The sequence below is a fragment of the Centrocercus urophasianus genome, unplaced genomic scaffold (genome assembly GCF_019232065.1).
Source record: "Centrocercus urophasianus isolate 14NV4802_14NV808 unplaced genomic scaffold, USGS_Curo_1.0 seq_10, whole genome shotgun sequence".
Classification (NCBI taxonomy): domain Eukaryota; kingdom Metazoa; phylum Chordata; class Aves; order Galliformes; family Phasianidae; genus Centrocercus; species Centrocercus urophasianus.
Window position 1 is genome coordinate 55,135,290 of NW_024884142.1, and position 25,058 is coordinate 55,160,347.

At 36.4% G+C, this 25,058-nt stretch overlaps 1 protein-coding gene across 1 annotated transcript in view; it reads left to right on the forward strand.

The window, feature by feature from the left end:
• The window catches only part of SYNE1 (spectrin repeat containing nuclear envelope protein 1), a 274,529-nt gene that overhangs the window by 163,705 nt on the left and 85,766 nt on the right, over positions 1 to 25,058 (forward strand). Inside the window, exons 83-93 of the mRNA XM_042812608.1 lie at positions 2,046 to 2,228; positions 3,700 to 3,837; positions 4,739 to 4,924; positions 7,536 to 7,658; positions 9,181 to 9,363; positions 10,295 to 10,438; positions 14,771 to 14,965; positions 15,999 to 16,139; positions 19,814 to 19,981; positions 21,311 to 21,472; positions 23,455 to 23,649. Of these exons, the coding sequence (XP_042668542.1) occupies positions 2,046 to 2,228; positions 3,700 to 3,837; positions 4,739 to 4,924; positions 7,536 to 7,658; positions 9,181 to 9,363; positions 10,295 to 10,438; positions 14,771 to 14,965; positions 15,999 to 16,139; positions 19,814 to 19,981; positions 21,311 to 21,472; positions 23,455 to 23,649 (1,818 nt within the window). The remainder of the gene's footprint in view (positions 1 to 2,045; positions 2,229 to 3,699; positions 3,838 to 4,738; positions 4,925 to 7,535; positions 7,659 to 9,180; positions 9,364 to 10,294; positions 10,439 to 14,770; positions 14,966 to 15,998; positions 16,140 to 19,813; positions 19,982 to 21,310; positions 21,473 to 23,454; positions 23,650 to 25,058) is intronic.

Genomic DNA, 25,058 nt, shown 5'->3' on the forward strand with positions numbered 1-25,058 from the left:
AATGTAGTTCAATGGAATGTATAGAAATATCCTTTGCAAACCAGCCCATACAGGGTACAACTAGAAACTACAACTACAACTATCACAAGATAATGGAGGGGGTATTTGAGAGTAAACGAGCATGCAATTTTCTCTAAATAAAGCACATGATTGCAATCTGAAGAAGTCCAAGAGGGCTTCCAACCTACTCCTAAAAGACAATTCTTTTCATTCCATCTTTACAGCTGAAAAATAGAATTTCACTTAGTCAGTAGTTAATCTCATGCAATCTAGTGTACTCATGAAGTGAAGTACTACTGGAGCAGTTAAGGGGAAATACAAACAGTTAAGGGGAAGCAGTTAAGGGGAAATACAAAGAATTATGTTATTTTTCTGGGTGTTCTGAATTTTAGTTATGCACTACAGTCATAAAAACTCATCTCTACTAAGGTATAATGGCCAAGTAGGATTGTTGTATGAAAGTAAAACTTTATCTTGAATTTTATTTTTTCTGTTTCCTTTTTTTTTTTTTTTTTTGGAGGGGGAGATAAGAGGGAGATGGGGCAGGGGAACTGGCTATGACTTTTTTTGTTTTTGCTTGTCTGTCAGCTAGTTGAAGATAAGCTTGTCTAAATTACTGTGTGAAAGTAGGTAAGGCATACCAAATAGGGGAAGACTTGGTATGCCTGGTGTGTCATAAATTACCTGTTTGTTTTCATAGGTTATTAGCAACATCATCTAAGTGTTATTTGGTTTCTAGAACATGTCACTGAACTACATTCCGTTAAAACTGGTAAACCCTTAGTCTTCTAACAGAAGACCAATTAAATGTGTTTTCCAATATGGCACAGACAAAAGCCCTGTGTCACCACAGATTTAGTAAAGTTTCTGTAACTCCACAATAGCTTTCAGCTGATATTTCTGAGATTGGGTTGGCTTTGGTCACAGTAATAAATATTTTTTTGTATTAAAATTGAAAGTGGTTGTGAAAAGTAAAATACAATATTTTAAATCCGTATGATCCAAATCAAATATATCTGTCTCTCACTTTCAAGCAAAGTAGAAATTCTTTATTCTAGATATATAGAGACATAAAGTTATGCCTGTCTGAAATATGTATGTTATTGTATTTAGATGTGTAGATTTACAACTATCTTCATGTCTACACATAGATAGTAATGTTTTTAAAGTGTGGTGGTATTAGTGAAATAATAGTTATTTATCACAAATATCAAATGATCAAATAATTGATCATAAATTGAATCTAACGTGTCTCTGTCAGGATAGTCCTAACCAGATGAGTTAAAAGCACTTGTGGCTAGATCAGTGTTCAGTTCTGAATCGGTTATTGCCTGATGATTGCAATTTATATTTCTAAGAATAATTGTGAAGTGTTTGATGAGAATTACTTTACAAAAATGATGAATCATTAATACCTTAGGCATAAAATGAAAGACAAAAACTCAACACCGCAAGAAACAATAGCCATTAAGCATTTTATCAGTTTGAGAACTATAGATAACAGTTTAGATTTATTTTTTAACACTTACAGAAACTTTGTAATTATGGTAGGAAAATCTGATTTAAAAATCTGTTTCTATTGAAATGGTCTGTCTTGATCCAGACTGCACCTTTGTCTGGATCAAGCTATGAAAGCACTAAAGTTTTCATAATGCATTCTTGAGTAATTACTAATTTCTGAGTTTGTAAGTGTAACAAGTCCCTTTCAAATAAACAAAAATCTTTGTCATGGCAACATAACCATTCACTTTGTCCAAGAACAGTTGACATCTCTCTGAAGTGACTCAGTCTTTTGATAGATTAGGGAAAATAGTTACTTTTTCAGCCCAGTCAGAGAAGAAAAACTAGTGTCATCCATTTAAGAGATGACCAAAAACCCTGCTGCTCTGCCTTCCTGCTTAGAGAGTTGTTGTTGATTTGTAGCCAGAATAAAGATGAAATAAATCATGGAAATTTAGGGCAGGCTGTAAGAGTTGCATGTTGGACTAGAAGTAATCAACAAGAAAGCTTCCTGTCTCACTTATTTTCTTGTTTATTCTATCTAGATCCTTGGTGAAGAGTTGGACAGCTGTAATTTAAAGTTACTGGAATTAGATGCATCAGTCCAGGAGTTTTCAGAACAGAACATACCCCTGGCTAAGCAGCTGGCTAACAGAATAGGGAAACTCACTGCACTACACCAACAGACCATACGGCAGGCTGAATACAGAGCAACCAAGCTCAGTCAGGTATGATCTAACTTCTTCACTGTCATTTCTTTGGGAAGCAAAAAGCGCATTAAGAAGTTCTCATGTATTTTCCCTTAGTTATGTAAGAAGATACATTCCTTGGCACATCTGCCTATTTTTATTCAGGGCTTGTATAACACAGCAGAGAGGAACAGATTGGTTCCTCTCTCAAATAAGGAGGGTGGAATAACTCTATATGGTGCTGATTTAACATCTAACATGAAGCATCTGATGATTGGTTCCTCTGGTGCCCTGAAAAAATTTTAGTTCTTCCTACCAATAGCAACATGTCAGGAAATAATATACTATTACACTTTTCAGGGCCTCTGTCTTATCACTGTTAATTATGTTTGCTTCCTTGCAAAGGAAAAGAAAAAGTTTTATTTTGATCACTATCTGTAGAGGGAGAATATTATTAGTACATACAGTGAAAAGTCTAGATACCAAGGCCCTGATAATACATTATCTTTCTCCACTTAATGTTCACAAAGATTTTTTTTTCCCTGCTGTCCTCAGGGTTCTGTACCTGGAATCCTTTATGCACTTTTGCTAAACGTCACTATCCAAAAATAGTCTAGATAAAAGCAAAGAAAGGGAATTTGTATGATTCTACCATTAATACCTTGATAATTTTTGAGTTCTCTCTTCTGCATGCATGAGTGAGCTTCAGTTACTTCTGAAAACTTGATATAAAAACAGATAGAAAATTATTATCAGTGTATGAATTCAATCAGAGATTCTTGATGAAGGGATTTAACTGTTAGGATATTTTTGTTCAACACCAAGAAATCTGCTTCCCATTAAAAAAAATTAAAAAGTCAAAGCAAACATTGCATGCAAATGCAGAATTATTGTTTAATGCGGTCCATTCCTCATGCAGAACAAATACCTGAAAATAAGAGAAATTAATCCTTTTAGAACTACAGGTAGTTGCTAAACATAAATTAGATGAATTAGAGCAGAGCATCTTTTGTCCTGTTCTTCAAAACAAGTGCAACTTCTCTTTTTTTGGAAATATGACAGCCTGGGTGGATGAAGCATGCTTTAAATAAAAGTTATTTGGGGAGCTGCATGGTAAGACAAAAAGAAGGAGAAGGATGACGCAAAAGAGGCTTGCAAGTGAGCCACAAGCTGAGACAAAGTATTTTCAAACTTATGTGTGAGGCTGAAATGTGTGCAGGAAGCATACACTCTAGTGATGTGGATGAGTATCAGTGCATTCTGATTCAGGGAGTTGAGTTTTTGTTGTGCCATTTTTCCTTTAAAATAGATAATCTCACTACTAAAAGCAAACCTTTTTCAACTTCATAAATACAGATTTGGTTGGTTCATATTCAGCAGTAATTAAAAGTTATTAAAATTATCCCCAACGTCAAAAAGAGTAAATGAAATAAATACATCTGTCATTCTATAAGAATTGTACAGAATTACATCCTAGACATAACAGGTGAATTTTTTCTTCTATATCCAGGCTACTTCACATTTGGAAGAATACAACGAGATGCTGGAGTTCATACTGAAATGGATTGAGAAAGCAAATATCCTAGTGCATGGTAACATAACGTGGAATTCTTCCTCTCAGCTTCGTGATCAGTTTAAAGCCTACCAGGTGATTGTACTAACTATGACATTTAATGGAAGCGTATAGAAGATCTTACTGTTCATCTTCTATACCTTTTCTTCTTTTCCTTCAGGAAAAAAAAAAAAAAAGTAAAAATTTATGTTACTCTGATCTCTGATTTGTCCTCCAAAACTTGTCCTCCAAGTCGAAAAAAAGATGATCGAGTTCTTCTGTATAATTACTTTGAAGACTGAAATAAGGATACTTTGTTGAATAAAACTATGTGGTTCAAGTAATTTCTTTGTTTACTCAAGCACATTGTCTTCGTGGGAGCTTTTGATTGAATGTTTTGTCTAGCCAGTGAGATGTTATCACATTAAATACCTTATTGCAACTAATACTTGTTTTAAGAAAGATCATAATAAATCTTTTCTTCGTATGATCCTCTTGCTTATTATAAATTCTAATTTATCTAAATACAGTTTTCAGTTTTTTGGTTTTTTTTCTTCTCCCATTTTAAGCTAAGTTTGGATAGCCTTTGTTCACATCTACACATTTTCACACCAAATGATCCCAGATTGACATCCAACTGATTAATTTTTTTTCTTCCCAGTTGCTTTCTACTAGGTATATCAGACTTCCAGAAAATCATGTTCATAGCTAATGTATATTATGTTTTACAGACAAGTATGTATAGCAAGCAAAATACTAAAATAAATGTGTTGATAAGTTCAGTTGCTGAAACTTTGAGACTCATACTTTTGTTTCCCTGAAGCACTTAAAAATTCACTCAGAATTAAGCTTATTGTCTAAGCTCTACAATAAATTGATAGAACACAATCATGTTTACGGATGTGTCTAAATTGAGGAGTTTGCAGGGTAAGAATTTGCTAAGAGGTAGACCCAATCTGTAGTTCAACTGTGACATTCTGATTACATCTTTATCTAGACTATGCTTGAAGAGTCTGGGGAGATCAATGATGATCTTGAGGTCATGAGTGAAAGGATTGAGTATCTGGCCAGTGTCTATTTAACTGAAGGAATGTCTCACCAAGTGCTAGAACTGGGACGTAGGACAGAAGAATTGCAACAAATCATCAAAGTGCGGCTACCAAATCTGCAAGATGCTGCCAAGGTATGCAAAAGCACTTTTTTTCCAATATTGGCTGACAGCTAGGTTTGTGTGTGCTTAAGAGCATTGTGGTTTTGGGAGTACTAGCACCTTATCTGTCAGTTCTATTTAAAAGTATGTATCTTGCACCACTTGTGATGCTGTTGAGCATTCTGCCTTTGTTTTCGCTACTGCTTCAGGTAGAGAGCAGATTTCTGTAGGTCATGTTACATCTGCCCCTTCTGCTTGGATGTATTGGGGACCATTGCATTTCTCAAAAGGAGCTGAGCACCTGTGTTTAGATATTTGAATTGAGATGAATATGTCTGTGTTGACATTTATGATGCACCTTTTATTTTCCACTTAGAAAATACATAAAGCCTGTCTTCTGTTAATTCAGATCAGTACTGAACCTGAGAGGAACTCTATATTGTGAGACCTATGGCTCTAAGAAAATGCAATAACATGCTTTTCTGTGTCCTTGATATTTGTTTGGCACTCTTCCGTATGTGTTTGTTGTTAATGTAAATGTGTGTTATACATGTGTCATGTATGAGGGCATTATAGACAGGTGCAAGATACAGAGAAAAGCAGAGAAGAGTTTTCTATTTACTCTTTCCTTTTGGGTGTTAAATTTTACTTTTTTGTTGTTGTTGTTGTTGTTTTTAATTGACAAAATAATTTAGTTGTTTGTTTGTTTGTTTGTTTTTTAGTATAGTATATTTTTAGGATTCCTTTTGCTGTTGACTGATGCAGTTCAACACAACGAAATAGGAAAATAATACCTGGCTGCTGAGAATATCATCAATAATTAGGATGATCACAACTAATACTGATTTATTTTTTTTTCCTTATTTCACAGTATTTAATAGGATATAGCACTGTAGTGATTTAAGAACAGATCAACAGCTAAGGCCCACCACTCCGTTCTCTCATTCCCCACCCTCAGAAGGATAAAGATGGAAAAAGAAAATATGAGGTTGATATAAGAAGCAGTTCAATTAAATGGAAAAAAAAAAAAATAAATAAAGCTGTGTGGAAGCAAAAAGAGAGAACGTAGAGGATTTTTAGAATTAAATTTTTCTCTAATTTCATCAGCAAGAAATGTTCACTCTCATCTTAGGAAGTGGGGTCTCAGTACTAGTGGTTGCTTGGAGAGATCAATGCTTTCTAATGAAAGTATCACCTCCTTCCTCTGGGCTGAAGGTTTTTTTTTTTTTTTTCCCATTGAGTAAGCACACAAATAAGAAGAGTAGAATGAAACTTGCTAACTTCAGTTCTTAGAGAAATATCAGAATAATTGAATATGTGTAAGCTGTTACATGAAAATATGAAATGAGTAGAAGTCAACATAGATTTGCAAAGAAAGAAAATCATATTAAAAGAATCACATTTAACATGAAGGTAGTAGACATAGATAAATATACAATGTGTCATATATCTTGATTTTAATAATGTTTCACAAGTTGTTGTTGTTAGCAGTTGATAAGCTTACGTAGTTGAAAATGTATCAAGTAGGTAGGTGTAAAGATATTTAGAAATTTTCCTGGTTTGTAATTACCAATGGTTCCCCTAAAGATGGGATATGTGAAGTAGTATCTTTCAGGTTCTCCTTTGGGCTGTTAGTAGTTAATATTTTTATTAATAAGTTGGATGGTGTTTTAGAGACCATAACTTTGAATTTGATTAGATAACACCAAATGTACATGGGACACCTGAAAAAATTTAGGCTCCCATTCAACAGGGATAAAGCAAATTGTTACCTTTAGATAGGAAGAAAAAATTATTTGTGTATCTGAATGAGGGATTACTGGCTACAGGTATCCTGTAGAAAGATCTTGAATTTAATAATGTAGATCATAGAAAAATAAGTGAATGTTTTTGTAAAATAATCCAGTCAGTATGAAAAAATAAATATGGAAAAAAAAAAAGAAAAAAAAAAGAATATAATTGTCAGGACATGTGAAGTGGTTCTTTTCTACCTATCAATCACGAGCATGGTTTCAACTATGTCTAGTTTTGCACATGAACAGAGTACAGTAATGATAGTGAGACAAATATAAATTTGCAAGAAAAAATGCACTGAAAGAGAAATACGACATATGAAGTATTCAGAGAGGTTAAAAATTATTTGTTCCTATCTGTTGTTAATAAGTAGAGGACAGAAATCGCAGTAGTAGATAGCTTCATGTCAAAGCATTGTAGAAAGAAATCTACAGAATAACAGTACTGGATCACTGGAATATGTTATCTGTAGAGACACAGACACTGCTGCCAGTGTTTTTAAGAATGCAAAGGCCTGAAAAGATAGCCCAATTCTGTCCTCTTCTGTCTTATTTTGGGAAGGGGACTAGAGGACATCTTGATCTCCTTTTTAGGATTATGACTCTGAAATCAGCTTTGTGACATACATACTGAGTTTGAAAGATGAAGTACTTTAAATAGTAGCTCTTGCTGTGAAACCTATTTTTCCACACTCTCATAATACTTGCAACAGTTTTCCTTTTCAAAATTATGACTTAGATTTGACAAGGTAATAAGGAACACAACTATAAAATCCAGACAGATATATATTTATAGTGACTTTTTTTTTTTCAGATTCATGAAATCATTCACAAATTTGTTGTTGTTACAGGACATGAAGAAGTTTGAAGTTGAGCTGAGAGCCTTGCAGGCTGCTCTGGAGCAAGCCCAAGCCACCCTGACCTCTCCAGAGCTTGGGCGTTTGAGCTTGAAAGAGCAACTGTCTCACAGACAGGTAAAAGTGCAGGGTCTCAAAATTAGCTCTTTAGTAGCACGAGGTTGCACGAAGAATACTGAATGTTGGTAAGACTGTTTGTGGTGTTGGTGCTTCTTTTTGTGGGTAATTGTTTCATATTCTATCCCCAAATTACAGCCAAATGAATAAGGAATGGAATCATAGAATGATTTTCAAATCATAGAATGAGGGACCTTAAACATCATCTAGTTCCAGTCTCCCTGCCATTGGAAGGGACGCCTTCCACCAGATCATATTGCTCAAAGTCCCATCCAACCTTTCATCATACACTTCTAGGGAATGAGACATCCACAGTTTCTCTGTGCAACCTGTCCTATCGCTTCACCATCCCCATAATGAATAATTTCTACTGTCTGATCTAAACCTACCCTCTTTCAGTTTAAAACCCTTTGTCCTACCACCTTGTAAAGAGTCCCTTCCCATCTCTCCTGTAGGCTACCTTAAGTCCTGGAAAGCTGCTGTAAGGTCTTCCCTGACATAGAGAAGCTTTCTCTTCTGGCTGAACAAGTCCAGCTCTTTCAGCCTGTCTTCATAGGATCGGTGCTCTGGCTGTTTGATCACCTTTTTGACCCTTCTCTGCGTGTACTCTAAGATGTCCATGTCTTTCTTTTTCTAGAAGCTGAATGCAGTACTCCATTTAGGATCTCACAAGAGCTGAGTAGAAGGGAGATTCTTATCCCTTAGCCTGCAGGTCACACATCTTTTGGTGCAGCCTAGGATGCAGTTGGCTTTCTAGTCTGCAAGCACGCACTGCTGGCTTGTGTTTAGTTCTTCATTCATCAGAACCACCAAGTCCTTATCCTCAGATCTACTCTCAATCCATTTATTGCCCCACCTGCATTCATGCTTTGGATTTTGGGAGCTATTGGGAATAGGTGAATGGTTGGACTGGATGATCTTTTACGTCTTTTCCAACCTTGGTGATTCTATGATTCTATGACCCAACACAGTTTCAAAACCTTGTACTTGACGTTGTTGAACTTCACGAGGTTCACATGGACTCACCTCTCAAGGCTGTTGTGCTCTCTCTGAAGGTCATGCATAGAATCACAGAATAGCAGGACATCCACAGCTTCTATGGGCAGGCTGTACCAGTGCCTCATCACTCTCTCAGTGAAAAACTTCCCCCGACATCTAATCTAAATCTCCTCTGTATATTACTCCTATACAGATTTGTGGAATTCGTATAGTTATTTTTCAAATATGTTAACAGAAATGTTATTGTGCATAGACACCTTGAAATAGGATTGAATATTCTATTTCATTATTTACCTTTATGCCTATTATTTAGGCCTTTTGATTTATTAATACTTAATATTTTATTAATATTTTAAAAGAATCTTATATATGAATAATTCCCTAATGTACCTTGATTGTATTTAATTATAAATAAATAAAATAATTATGCATTGTTTTAGCCTGTGAATTCATCATTTGTTGTTTGCTGCATCAGATGGGTGTTCTGCAAAAGTATCTTATTTGTGGAACTGACTTTTTCTAGCATCTCTTGTCTGAAATGGAATCACTGAAGCCAAAGGTTCATGCAGTCCAAGTCTGTCAAAGTGCTCTGAGGATTCCTGAAGAGGTGGTCACCAGCCTGCCAATATGTCACAGTGCACTCCAGCTCCAGGAGGAGGCCAGCCGCTTGCAGCACACTGCCATCCAGCAGTGCAACATCATGCAGGTAAGCATAATTTTGTCCTGTGTATTATTCAGAGTAACTTGAAAAGTGCCTTACAAATTTCAGAGAAAACAAAGGCTTTCATATCTCTGTCCATTCCTTTTTTTCCCATGTCATATCATTAAGATATTCCACACTTTGTTTCAGTCACATCTGACTCCATGTTTTTAAAATGTATATTTGACATCATAATCTTCCTTATGCTTAAGTATCCACAGTGATCAGAAGCCTTTATTGCTCTCTAGCTTGAATCTTTCTGCATGAGTTTGCAATGTATTTTTCTATCACTAGCTAGCAGGAAAGAAAGTTTAGTATAATGTACTTTGGAAATATTTTTACATATTTTGGTATGAAATGGCACAATCAATTAAAATCCAATTTCCTTGTATTTACCATACCCTGTTTCATCAGCAGATGAGCTTCTACTAAGTCTATGGTGGAAAGAAGCTACACCACACTGATAGGATAATGGTCTGAATCCATCTTCAGAATCTTTTCCTGGCTGTATTTTCTGCAATTCTGTGAAATCTAAGTAATTCATGTAATCTTTCACTTCATAGAAGAAGGCCTTATGTGAGGAAGTGCTATAGCAAAACTGTCAGACTAGGTGACTAGGCAGTGCTATCTGTTGGTGTGTATTCTTACTGCAGATATTTATGGGAATCTGAAGATTCAACCCAGTATTGAATATCTTAAAAAATAATGCATCTAACTATTTTCTGGAAGCAGTTAAATTAAACAGTTGAATTCATTGCGGTTTACCATATATCTTAGTGGACTGATGTTTTCCTGACTTGATTCCTGCTGTACTTATCCAGATGTGCCTTTTACGTGTAAGTTTGCTTCACTTCAGAAGGGATATTAGTCATGCTTGGCATAAATAAACCCTTTTTTGTGTGTGTGTAGACGCTCAAATCTTTTTTCCCCTCTCTAGGAAGCTGTGGTTCAGTATGAGCAATACGAGCAAGAGATGAAACATTTACAGCAAATGATAGAGAGTGCCCATCGTGAGATCCAAGACAAGCCAGTAGCAACCAGCAACATCCAGGAACTCCAGAACCAGATTTCACGTCATGAGGTAGGAAAGCCATAACAACATGCGCTCATTGGCAACTCACTGGCCCCAATACTTTTCATAAGTAAGTTTAATTAGATAGCTGAGTAGTTTTTCAGGCATTCTTAAAGGCTCTCCGAACAGGTAAACTAATACTCAATAGGAAAGTCATGCTGTTAGTACAGTCTGGAGTATTCATTTGTTTATTCAGTCAAATGTATCCTAATCTCCAGGCACTAAAGCATTATGTAATTAAGAGGCAGTTACCATACGTACTTGACTGAGGAGCACTCTCTGTTAATGCTACTGAATTAGCAATTACTTATTTCCATCCCATTAACAAAGACACCAAGGTACCCGAATCACAGCAAACACAAGTAAATCTGGTGGAATACTGTGCAAGAGACACTCCAAAGGCTTCTTAGCTAGTTGGCTTGGGGGGAGTTTTGTCCCATGTAGTTACTAATTCTGTCTTCAAACTTATTGATCTTAAGTGCTCAAATGAGTCAAAACAGCCTCCATGGAGCCTTCACTGCTGTGCTGTCATGGGGGCTTCTCAACCCCACTTCCTTGCTCCTACCTTTTGTTTATTTCTATGGATGGCAAATGAGTCAAATATATCTGTATATCACTTTTGACAGCAGATGGCACAATTTCTTTACCTTTTAATTAAAACCTTCTTGTAGTATTATGTAATGTAGCCTAATGTTGTATGTATTGCTCATTTTCTATTATAAATTCTTATTTTATAAGTTCTTATAGAAGTAGCTTACTATAAATGCAGAGTGGTTTCCCATAAAAAATAAATAGAAGAAATGGAGAGAGAGGGGGAAAGGTTTCGCACTTGTAAGAGACTAAGATATGGATTTGTTTAAATATTTTGTCTGCTAAGTAGTTGTAGGAAAGCGCACTGTTACAGAAGGGGATTCTATGTTATTACATGACTTTAATGGGAAGGTCTGTCTAGGTGCCTGTTACTTGTCTTGTTGTTTTAAGAAGATTTTAGTTATGAGATTCCCTGTTGAAACCTGCATGAGCAAAAACGTAAAGGGATATTTGTAGGACCTATGTTTAGGATGAAAATAGGAGGATGGAAGTTAAAGGAACATACACAGTTGTCTAGAAAGCTTATACTGTTGTGTATTTATGTAACAGCAGTTAAACTCTGTAACTAAGCTTACCATACCCAGTTTCATCAGAATTTCAGAAAAGAATATGGATAAGTATCTCCATACTTATGCTTAACCAATCTGGTGGCTTTCTATGATGGAGTGACGGCATTGGTGGACAAGGTAAAGGTGACCAATGTCATTTACCTGGACTAGAGCGAGTCCTTTGACATGGTTCTCCACCACATCCTTATCTCCAAATTGGAGGGGTGTGGGTTTGTGTTGCATTGCCTACAACAGATTTGCTGGGTGGACCTCTCGATGGATAAGAAATTGGTTGAAAGGCCCCAAACAGAGGGTGGTCATCAATGGTTCTATATCCAGGTGGAGGCTGGTAATGAGCAGCATCCCCTGGAGTCTGTCTTGGAACTGGTGCTCTTTAACATCGTCGTCAATGACATTGATGATGGAATCGAGTGCACCCTCAGCAAGTTTGGTGACAACACCAAGCTGAGTGGTGTGGTTGACATGGTAGAAGGAAGGGATGCCATTCAGAGGGACCTCTACAGGCTAGGAAGGTGGGCCTGGGTGAACCTGATGAGGTTCAACACAGCAAAGTGCAAGGATTTGCACTTGGGCCGGAGGAATCCTGGGCATCCATACAGACTGGAAGGAGAGGTCCTTGAGAGCAGCCCTGCAGAGAAAGACCTGGAGTCCTGATGGTTGAAAAGCTGAACATGAGCCAGCAGCGTGCACTTGCAGCTCAGAAAGCAAATGGTGTCCTGGGCTCCATCAGAAGAGGGGTGGCCAGCAGGCACAGGGAGGTGATTGTCCCCCTCTACTCTGCTCTTGTGAGGCCCCATCTGGAATACTGTGTCCAGGTCTGGAGCCCCCAGTACAAGAAAGACAGGGAGCTGTTGGAGAGGGTCCAGAGGAGAGCCACAAAGATGATCAGGGGACTGGAGCACCTCCCCTATGAAGACAGGCTGAGGGAGCTGGGCTTGTTCAGCCTGGAGAAAAGAAGGCTGCGGGGTGACCTCATTGCAGCCTTTCAGTACCTAAAGGGAGCCTCCAAACAGGAGGGGATTCAGCTCTTTGAAAGGGTAGACAGCAGCAGGACAAGGAGAAATGGTTTTAAGCTGAGGGAGGGAAGATTTAGGTTGGATGTTAGGGGGAAAGTTCTTTACAGAGAGTGGTGAGGTGCTGGAACAGGCTGCCCAGAGAGGCTGTGGATGCCCCATCCCTGGAGGTGTTCAAGGCCAGATTGGATGGGGCCCTGGGCAGCCTGGTCTAGTGTAAAATGGAAAGGTTGGTGTCCCTGCATGTGGCAGGGGGGTTGGAGATTCATGACTCTTGAGGTCCCTTCCAACCCTGGCCATTCTGTGATTCCGCGATACTCTTGACTTTAATGGATATACATTACCATACAAAAAATTGCCTATATAGGTTACTTTATATTTTTTGCAATCACATTTTTGCATCTTTTATTTTTTTCCTTTTATTCAATTGTAGGAGGTATGTTAGATGCTCAGCATATTAGACATTAATGTGATATGTTATTGTATTGAATATTTTGAATTATAATACATTTCCCACTTGTGTGTCCCTGAGATGTGTCATTCATTGAACATTAGTGAATGACTAGTACTTGCCAAACAGAGCAGATAACTGTACTCCAGCTGCTAGATTTAAAAGCTATGGCTTGATTTGATTGCAGTTTCTCTTTCAACTGATCTAGTTGTCTGCTTTATGCTTTGCTTAGTCTCCAGCTGTGAACTGTGAAACTCCAAAGGAGCTCCTCTTGTTGCTGACATGACAGTGACCAGGTAGCATTGATTCCCAGACAGAAAGCATCATCAGCATTCTTTGCAGTGCATCCACCTTCTAATAGTGCATTTTTCACTGGGGTAGTTCTGCACTGTGACTCTGAGGAGATGATTTACTGAAGATGTTTTCTAACCAGAATAATCTTTCTGTTCTACTTGCCTGAAGTGGGGGTCTTTTTTTTTCTTTTTCTTTTTCTTTTCTTTTCTTTCCTTTTTTTTTTTTTTTTTAAGATATTTATGAATTGATTGTTAAAGCTTATATTAGCTTATATTTCATATTTCAGCTTATATTATGCATTTATTATTATGATAGATCTTGCAACTTCTGTTGCTATTTTTCCTTGAAAGCTTTAATTGGGTAAAAATTTTAAAGCAGGCTAAATTAACAGGCAAGCATGAAGAAATGTATATTTTACTTTACAAATAAAAATTCTATCAAATTATTAAGTCTCCAGGGAGGCAGGACAAATAGCTTTAGCATAAATGTGAAAAGTCACTGAATCATACAATAGAATCATAGATTCTATGTAGCTATTGCTATTTATTTTTTGAAATAAATGTGTTTAATTCCTTGAAATCAGACACTGAACTAGGCAGCAATACAGGGCATGAGATAATACAAGCCATTCATTTCCATATCTCTTCTCTGAGTAAACTTATTGTGACTATTTCACCACTAGATTGACCATTTAATAGCCATGATAAATAATATTTTAAAATCTCACTTTAAGCAAGATTCACCAATGCTTTTTAAAGTTTTTAACTCCGAAGACATAAGCAAAACCAAAATAAAATATATTTGAACACTAGCATAAATAATTCAGTCTGCATTTTATCTTATTATCTGACTTACTGTTCATATTACATTTGATCTTGTTAAGCTCTGTGAGTTATTGTTTCAACTATTTGTTCTTTCTGCTGAGAGCTGAACAATGCAATTTTACAGTTCTGGTTCCCGTATGACCTCATTTTCAAGGCATGCAATATGTGGAAAAGCTTCATCTCCATTAGATAAACACAAACAGATTTCAAAAAAAGTAGAAAAGAACAAGGGGTAGATATTCCCCTTTTCTGTAAAATGAAGCATACAGAATTTGTGCTCAATTCAGGCTGGATGCAAGTATGAGGTGTCCTTCACTTCTGCAGTGATCACACAGAGGGTTTCACAGTACTTTTCCGGTTTCACTTCTAAGCTCTCTGCTTTGTGCTTTAGCTGTGCAGTGAGATGCAGCCTGACTTGTTCCCTCCACAATCAACATCCTGCTTTTCAGATAGTGCTGCTGCATATGCAGGGTTTCTGAGAGGCAGTGCTATGATTTTATTGGCTGGGCTAGGAGGGGAAGCTCCACAGAAGCTGAAATGCTGCTAGTCCTGTAGTCTGTATTGGCTGCTTCTGCATAAGGGATAAAATGTTTCCTCAGGAGCTGGCGCAGAAGATCAAAGGATACCAGGAACAAATTGCTTCTTTGAATTCAAAGTGCAAGATGCTAACGATGAAAGCGAAACATGCCACTATGCTTCTGACAGTGACAGAAGTGGAGGGGCTTTCTGAAGGAATGGAGGAGCTGGATTCAGACCTTCTCCCGGCACACCCTGCACATCCCTCAGTGGTTATGGTAAGGAAGGAATTGGTCACAGTGCTGTTTATCCTAGCAATTTGTCTTTGCATGATTGCAACGCTTCTGTGTAGCAAGTTGTCACAGTTCACATCTGTATTTTGCTTTTGAAATGGCTGAGCTGTGGCAAACTTCAGCTTCCTCTTTCTGTATTTTGCTTTATATGGGTTTTTGAGACTCATTGAAGTACCAGTGGCAGTTGTAATAAGATGCAAATATATTACTTTTTCTTCACTGTCAGCATGTGAGAACAAACACTGATAAACTACTGAGTTGCAGGAAAAAGATAAAGGCAGAAAAAACATTATTTCATAACATGCTGCAGTGTGTGTATTTTACAGACTGTATTTTTAATGCTCCTTTATTAAAATGTTGATGTGGTACTCAACAGTATGCTGCTGTATTCTTATGCAAGTGTGTGGAAATTAAAACTAGGTGGGTATTGCATAGGCCTCATGCTTGAATTAAACTGTTTTCTCTGTTTCTTGTTGGGTCTCATTACAAACGTATTGCTGATGTCACTGAGGGTTTGGCCTAAGTGAAAACTGAGTGCAGATTTCAGGGTTTATCACTGTATAACAGCACTAGGAAAGAAGAAAGCACAAGTTACTATTGGATTATATGTTTTTTATATTTTAAGTCTAATTCTTGTTGTTCTAACCAGGCCTGGGTACTGAGACCAATACTGCTTTATTTTGTAGCTCTCCATAATATTTCAATATGCATCCCTGACTGTATTAGAAGACATCTAGACAAACCTTAACTTGTTATTATTAAGCTGCTGGCTATACATTTCCTTTTAAATTCATTAGGTTACAGGAGAGCATGTTCATACTAAGGTACAACAAGTAAATAAAACCATGGATTCACCACAGTTTTACCTGGCAAATGTTAAGAGCACAAGTGATGACTAAATACCAGAGTTAATTCCAAATGTATGTTATTTTTCTTGCTTTGATCTCAGTCTAAGTAAACCTAAGATGAGGTAACCAATTTTCTTCCTGTGCTCTGGGGTTTGCTTTTCCTGTGGCAGATGACTGCTGGTCGCTGTCACACGCTCCTCTCCCCTGTCACTGAGGAGTCTGGGGAGGAGGGAACCAACAGTGAGATCTCCTCTCCACCTGCCTGTCGCTCTCCCTCACCTGTGGCTAATACAGATGCTTCTGTTAATCAGGTACCTCTCTTTTTGCATTCGTTCAGCTTTTATGTCAGAGATATGCATGGTTCCATTCTGTGGAAGTTTATTCAATCCCATGAAAGAATATTTAACTATAGAGACTGAGCCTCAGTTCCTTATACCTAACTTAACTGAACCTTCAGGTTCTAGCTCAAACTTTATTCAAATATTGACTTCTGAATTTAAAATGTGTAAGCTCACCATAACAGATATTCTCTGTTTTTTAAATAAATCTACATTAAATTTACCAATCTCTTCTATGTCACTACTATTTTCTATTTTTACTTTATTTTATATGATCATAGCAGTACACAGTGGAATCTTGCATCTTGAGAAACACTGAATTTTCAACAATAAAACATTTCATCGTGTCCATTTTCATCTATCTTATAGTACCACAGTCATTGTAGCTTTGGTGCTTTCCACTTAATACCATTTCAAGTATTAACTTTCACGTATTCTTTTCATGTATTGTTCATAATTTCAGTGACAGCCTATTTTAAGTAGTAATGAGAAAGATGAGTGAAATCACTTAAATTGCATTTTATACTAAAACGAAGGACTCTGACGCTTCTACTAGGAACAAGTGTACATCAGCATCAGTTGAAATGGGAGTGATGAACCAGCACGCTGAGTACCATGCACATGAAAGAACACATATAATAATAAGCTGAAATTTATAAATTAGGAACAGTTACTGGCTCACTCAATTCAAAATGTTTAAAGTATTGTGGTTGCTTGTTTCTTGCATCTATGGCTGGTTCCAAAATTGACTCCTGCAGACTTTAACGGTACAGTAGTATAGTTCTGCATTGCTGAGTAGGTTGAGAAAAGTTTGAGCAAATTGCCCAATAATTCCCTACATTAATATCCATTACATATATATGGTACTTTAAAAGCTGCTAAATTTAACTGATTCGTTTTCATTAATTGGTATAAAAAATAATTTTAAGGGAAGATAGAAATAAAGGTGCCATTCTTCAAAGACATAATAAAAAATGTTAAATGATGCATCAGAAGGCTTTTTCTGTTACTTCAGATAGTCAGAAATTTCCCAGTAATGTTTACTTACAGTAGAAAGGCAGCTGTATATTTCCATACCAAGAAAATATCAAGACAGTATTAATCAGTGAGAGCCAGGAGCAGCGTACTTCCCAATAAACAAATCCATTCTCAGTACATTACATTTATGTGAAAATGAAATAAAGCAAATGAAAAACTTCAGTAACTCAAATAATAAGGAAAATCCACTGAAAATATGTTGTATCATGGCCTGACACTGAAACACAAGTTTTAAGACCTGTGATTTACATGGGCAGAATTTCACATAGAAGATCTTCAGAAAAGAGAAATTTTCTGATGTTATAGTAATAATAATAAAAAACAACAACATCAACAACAAAAACTTAGAGATGAAGATTTCTTCAGTGTGGTTAATGATGAAATGAACTTCATTTACTAGGCAACCTGAGGAAGAACATTCCAAAATGCTGTGGTTTACTTACAAAATAGTTAGGTTACCATGCATGTGAGATTAAAGAAAAAGAAACTATGAAATAGTCAGTGCTGATCATAATGGATGATTAGGGAGACCTCATGAAAGAAGGCTTATAAAATAATAATAAAAAGAAGCATTTGTAGTAATAATAGTAATTGTAGAGGAGAGTGAATTGGAAGCTTAAATATAAATTAAGAAATATTCAGTAAAAATAACCTCTGCAAAACTAATTTGGAAAATTTTTTGACAGTAGTAAGTGAAATAATTTCTCACAGGAATATTATCTGTAAATTGCCATAAAAAAATATGTAAAGAGGAACTCTGGAAAGTAAAGAATTTCATTTGTTTAATTTTGGGGGAAAAATATAGAGCCCTTATGAAATGTTTTATTTATTTTGTTTTCCTTGGAGTGGAGGGAAGTGAGTTTTTAAGACTGTTCTAATTTAATCCCTCACAATTTTTGTACAATCTTCCACCAAAGCTTTCTAGTATCTCCATTACCTCCTAAGGATAAAATGTAGGTTTTCTGAATTTAAATAATTATGCATTACTTTTGCATTGCTAACAAACCACAAAAATACAAAACAAGCACCAAATATTGAGAATATTGATCCTATGTGTGGAATCAAAGTAAAACAAAAGCATGTAATACAAGAAAGTGATAGATTGTCACTGTTGTAAAGTAACAGTTGCCTGGGTTGTTATGTTCATACTGACACTTCTCTAAAACAACTGAAGAGAACAACTGAAAAGAAAAAAGCATAAACTTCTAAAAAGCTGAGGATTTCATGCTATAGAGTGTTTCAGCAATAGGCAACAGTCCTTTGATGCAGTACATTCTAATTATTCTAATGCATAGTAAAATCAGGCCCTTCATCTCTGCTACAACACTGAAGGAGAATCTGTTGGGGCTAACATTTCTCACACTTACCCAAGATAAAATTGATTAAAACTTAGCACATCTTAAAAAGCTTGTTTTCCAGATATGTGATGTAGAGCAATCAAACTGAAAAACATGATGTTCTTGGCACAAAGCCTTGGAGTCTACAGCTGGTCCTGTGATTCAAGTCTTCAGCATTGGGTCACCTGTTAAATATCTTCATTTCTCCTTGTACATAGACTACTTAATCATTCTTCCTCCTCCCATTATGAAAACTCACCTGGTTTGCACCAGCCCTTATTAAATATCTTTTGAAATCTGCATGCATCCTTTGCCCCTGCATCCTGACCAAGAAGCTTGAATACTGTACATTGACTAATTTTCATGAAGGAAGGATGAGATTTGTGACCTTTCTGGGAGAGACCAAATCAACTGTGTGTGAGAAAATTTGGATTCATGCCGTCAGCATAAAAACCTTTATGAAAACAGTCATGTTATACACTCTAAAAAGTAGTTGAAAAGATAGGTAAAGAGGTTATTTTTCCCTTTTAGCCACTTATTCTACATGCCATCCCAGAAGCACAGCTTGGTTGGCTTTTTGTCTCTAGAGAAGACTAGGTGGGGACTGTACAGTAACTGTAAACCAGTAGAGGAGTTGCCTGCAGTGATGCAGCCATGACTTGCAAAGGTCATTTACGGTCAGAGTCAAAAACTCTGAGCTCAATGTCCTGAATATTGCGTTATGTGTAAGAATAGGTAACCTATTCTTTGTTACCTATTCTTTGTTGTCTCCTGGATATCACTAAAGCCTTCATCTAATTTCTCTAGATTCTCAATATGTTTGTGAAGAGATACCTCATTAAACAGATTTAGACAGTCCGTTCTTGGGTCTTATGGTTCTCTGGAGAGTCTTTGAAAAGGCAGAGTCATAAGGTAGAGTTGTCTTTCTCAGTCATGGCAGCTGCCTTCCCTTATAAACAACAGTGCTTCTACAGCAGTTCAATTGTAAAAATGTCCATCAAGGACGCAGATGACCTGAGCTCACATCTTTTCATTTTCCAGAGAAGGGGAGAAAATGAAAAAACATACCTATGCAGCTGTTGGATGACATTCTGTTTTCTGGGGCAGGTGACATTCTTTGTGCTCTGCACAAGATTCAGTTAGGAGAGCCCAAGAAAGTGACTGTGCCTGAGGAGTGACTTGATTTCTGCACATATGTAATGAATCAGTATGGGATGTTGTTATACATTGTCTTTCATTTCGAAAGTGCAATTATATGCTTCATGCTTGTAGGACATTGCATATTACCAAGCCCTATCTGCTGAACAGTTGCAAACAGAAGCTGCTAAAATTCAGCCCAGCACTTCAGCCACCCAAGAGTTTTATGAACCAGGCTTAGAATCAGCTGCTAGTGCCAAACTGGATGATTTGCAGCGTTCTTGGGAAACACTGAAGAATGTGGTAAGTCTGCATCTGGAGGGCTTAAAACAATTGGCTTACTTGTGAGGAATAAAATATAATGAACTTGCCTAGCTAGTATTTTCTTCTGAAGTTCTTGACTTTTTGTGGGGCAACAAGAGTTGTCAGTTGCAAGACTGTATTACACTGTCTTTGTTTTTTCTTTGAAAGCCTGTGCAGTATGGGCCTCCATTAAGAAAAAATAAGTCATTAATATTGATAGGTGCTTTTAGAAATGCTAGCTGTTTTCAGACTATGTTCCATAACCTAAAATGGTACTTAAATCATACTGAAAATGTTGGCATAAACATCCAATTCATCCAAATACTGAGTCAGCTTAATACAGTTTTGCATGATAGTGTAGTATAGTCAGGTGGTATTGTATCAAAATGGCTCAACTTTTGATTACGTGCTATAAATCTTAACTCTTTACAAAGGCACAGTAGCTATTATAGAATATTAAGAACTTTAGCTCTATGAAGTGGTATGCATGCATATGTTTGAGTGCATAAAATCTAGAATGCCTGAGAATGTCCATAAGGTTTTCCTCTTGAGTAAAGCAGCTTTTTTCAGTCACAGAATTTGACTGATGGTGTTTAAACAGATAAATAATTTTAATGCGGTTGGTTTTCTTTATAGTATATACTTTCGAAAACTGACTGTGCAAGTCTTTTTGGTCTCATAAGCCTAGAGACGTATGAAGCAGAAGAGAAAGAAAATCCATGAGTGCGCAGTGTGCCCTTGTGGCCAAGAAGGCCAACATTATACTGGCGTTTATTAAGAAAGACTGTGGCCAGCAGGTTGAAGGAGGTTGATGAAGCCACATCTGGAGTTCAGTTCTAGACTCGGTTCCTATTCAAGAAAGATGGGGAAATGCTAGAGAAAGTCCAGTGGAGGGCTTCAAAGATGAGCATGGGACTGGAGCATCTCCCTTGCGAGAAAGGGCAGAGTGACTTGGAACTGTTTAGCTTGGAGAAAAGAAGGCTGAGGGAAGATCTTATCAATGCTTATAAATATGTTGAGGGTGAGAGTTAAATGGGTGGGCCAAGTTTTTTTCAATTTTTTTGGAACAGTTCCATTTGAACGTTAGAAAAAAAGTTCTTTACTATGGAATTTATAGAGCACTGGAGCAGGCTGCCCAGAGACGTTGTGAAGTCTTCTTCACTGGAGATATTCAAAAACCTCCTGAACACATTTCTGTGCAAGCTTTTCCAGGGAAACTTGCTTTAGGAGGGACCTTGGACTACATGATTTCTAGAGGTTCCTGCCAACCTCTAAAATTCTGCAGTTTTTCATCAGAGGCTAGTATTTATACCTCTTATTTCCCTTCAGATAAGTGAAAAGCAGCGCACACTTTATGAAGCTCTTGAGCGTCAACAGAAATATCAGGACACGCTACAGTCTATATCTACAAAAATGGAGACTACTGAGATGAAACTGAATGAGAGTCTGGAACCAGCCAAAAGTCCAGAGAGCCAGATGGCTGAACATCAGGTAAAGACTTATACATGAGAAATAAAGCGAGACTGTGCATTATCCGTGTATCTTTAGATTTCTTTGTTGTTAGATGGCAGTATTCTTTGTGGTCAGATGACTCAGAAATATACAATAGCTGTATTAATCTGCATTCACTCCATATGTCTTGCCTTTGTAGACTTCTTCCTCTTCAGAAGAGGTTGTAATTGGGATTATTTTTAAAAAGAAGCTTTAAAAAAGAATTAAGAATAGATTATGAGTTTGACTTTGACAAAATGTATTGTCAAAGATTGGGTTCAGTGACACCTACACACATGATTTTCAGCATACTGCTATTAGCATATCGATATATGCTAGTATATATAGACTATTTGTACCATTCTCACTATTACTGAGATCATAACCCATACAGATAAATTGTATTTGTCTTAATATAACTTTTGCTTTGTTAAACAAAACAATCCAAAAAACATAAAAAATTTTGTCCCAAGGGAAGTCTTAAAAAATGCTGTCTTAATAACATTGATCTCTTAATAATAAGGGAATACTGTAATTATTTGAAGTAAAATACTGTAATTTCATTCACAGACCAGGTTTTCCTCTTCAGATTGTTAGTAACAGCATTACTGACAGAGTGAAAGCAAGCTATTAGGCTGAAATTTACTTTATCAGTTTTGATGCTAGAGGAAAACATTTTCTAATTCTGACTCATTTTGTAAGGCTTCATTTTTGGATTCTCAGTGTCAAACTAATAAAATTCATTAAAAATTCATTAAAATACAGATTAATTATTTCCCTAATAGAAGTTTATCCTCAGAATGCAAAGAACCCTGAAAAATTTTGTTGAAGAGGTTACACTATCTTTCTGTCCATCCATGTGGGCTGGAGGAGGATGAAACCACCACAGATCTCAACCACTGTTACATGTATAATTGCAACACTAAGCCATTTCAAAATTGGTTAGTTAAAAAGAAATATGGACTAGGCTTCTTGGCTTGATTCATTTTCTTTTCGTTTTCACTGTGTTTGCAATGAAAATGTAAGATGTTTGCTCTGGTATTTTGCAATTTTTACTTTCAAATAATTACGCCAAAATATGTTAGGGATGTAAAAGGTCTGATGCCATATGTTGATTTTGCTTGCAAAGTTATTCATCAGAGTACACATCCTTGTGCCGAAGTGCCAACATGTTACAAAAGACTTCCTGAAATAATACACTGAATGAGAAACAGTTCTGTCATGATGCTGTCTAAATTGCACTCTGGTCATTCCCTTGCTCCAGATGTTGGAAAATTGAGTTAGTACTGTATGCAAATGCAAAATAGAGCCGCAAGTTCATCTCAATTGTTCTTTATCAAGTGATCAATCAGTAATTAGACATACACCAAAGTTGTAACCATCAAAGAATTCTGATAGCTCAGAACTGTCTGATGGGATCTTCCTTACGAACCCTGTGACTTTTAAAGGATAACATTTGGCTATTGCAGCACTGCATGATGTCCTGAGCACCAAATGTATTCATAGACATGAAAGTAAACTGCTCTAAGAGAGTGGTAATGCAGCATCCTTTCTTAGGTATCTATCTAGGCTAAAAACTATGATAAGGATATCATGGAGTTCATCTCTGAATGTTTGTGGATATTCTTGAAAGCTATTTGTCCAGTTAGTAAATCTCTGCCTGGAAATCCACTCAACTGATGTGTTTCTCTCTCACTCACTCACTCACTCACTCATTATCTTGACAGTATCTACTTGAATACCCTTCAGAAAGTTTGCTGAAAGAGCAAACTTATATATATAGTATTTACAAAAAATCACTAGAAGTAATTGTTTGAAATTTGAGATAAGTAATGAAATCCGACAGTGATATATTGTATTATGTTGTATTCCTCATGCTCCCTTGGACAATTTGTCTTTTATATAAAAGATATGCATCCTTAGATACCTTCTTCTCTCTGTTGAGTGATACAACCAGTTTATTTGCCCTCATTTCTAAATAGGCTTTGATGGATGAGATTCTAATGTTACAAGAAGAAATCACCGAGCTTCAGACATCATTAGCACAGGAGCTGGTTTCAGAATCACTGGATGCAGAAGCTGCCGACCAGCTGGCGCTGCAGTCCACTCTCACGGTCTTGGCTGAGCGAATGGCCACAATTCGAATGAAGGCGTCAGGAAAAAGGCAGCTATTAGAGGTACCAGAAAACTCTAGAAGAGCCTCTTTTGGATTACATTCCAGATTTTGTGGGCCACTTTTGACCAAAGATCTTAGTCACCATTGAATGCTTCTAATTAAAAGAATTCATTTTCATTCTCACAATTCAATTCACTAGTATATTACTAATCTTCTTATGCCATCTCTTCTTCGTTAAAATATTAGGTGGAACTTGGAAATTCATTGTGCATGTATATATATATATACATTTAATGTCTTCTTTGACATTTTCTCAATAGTTGCTTTATTTTCTTGGTATTTGTTGTTTAAAAGAAGTAATGCAAGTATAAAAAATGGTTATCTACATTGAAGCTGAAACTTTTGAGCAGTCACTTCTCCAAGCCGGGAGACAAGAGAAGTGGGAAAGTTAAAACATTGAAGTAATACCTCTTCTAAACTGCTGCATTGTTGTCTATGCTCATCTTCTCAGCGATGTGCACACAAACTGTTATAGTGGAAGATATGCTTCTTTATTTCTTTATCTTTGGCACAAAAATTATAGGTTTTTTTGTTTGTTTGTTGTTTGTTTTTCAATTGCTACATGTAGGAATGTTGTGTGTTAAGCAGCAGGTGTGTATTATACTGGGGAGAAAATGTATTCATGCTGAAGCTTGGTACAGGCTTGTTACTTTGAATGCTGCAAGGCAGATTTACTGCTGTATTTCTAAGAATAGAAACAATGAAATCATAAATGCAGCAACTGCTGCCTTTATAATTTCTATTATTTACAGATTCTTGAAGAGAGGCTGACAGTTGGCTCTGTAGATTTACCTGGGTTACAGAGGATTACAGAGGAGTCATGGGGTGGATCAGCTGCATTAGTTCTGTGCAGTAACTTCAGGTAGTGAACATATTCTTAGGAAATACCTTTCTTAATATAGAAATTTTCTTCTTAGAAGTAAAAATGCCTTTTAATTTAAAATTAAAAAGCTCAAAATAGAATAAGGATCTTACTGTTTGTAGCTTTGGCTCCGTACATAATCTTGATGACACTTAGGAGAAGATAGTAAATAACTGTAAGAAAAAACATAAGTCAAACACTAAACCTAAATATGATCAGGATTCTACAGTTATCTTGATACATTAGCAGAAGTATGCTCCAATATTCTTGACTAAGAAATAGAAATATGGTATGTAGCCAATACTCAGTAATTTAATGTACATTTTATATACCTCTGATTTCACAGACAAAATCTTGCAGGAAGTTTCAAGGATTTGGAAACACAGCTAGAATAAGAAATGAAAGCAGTTTGCTGTTGAGTTTGGATTAGCAATATTTTTTTTTTTTTTTTTTTTTCTGTAGAGTTAATGTAAATAACCGAATTTTGAGAACTTTCAATTCTTAATTGCCTGGGATACTTCTTACTTAGCATTATTCTTTAAATTATT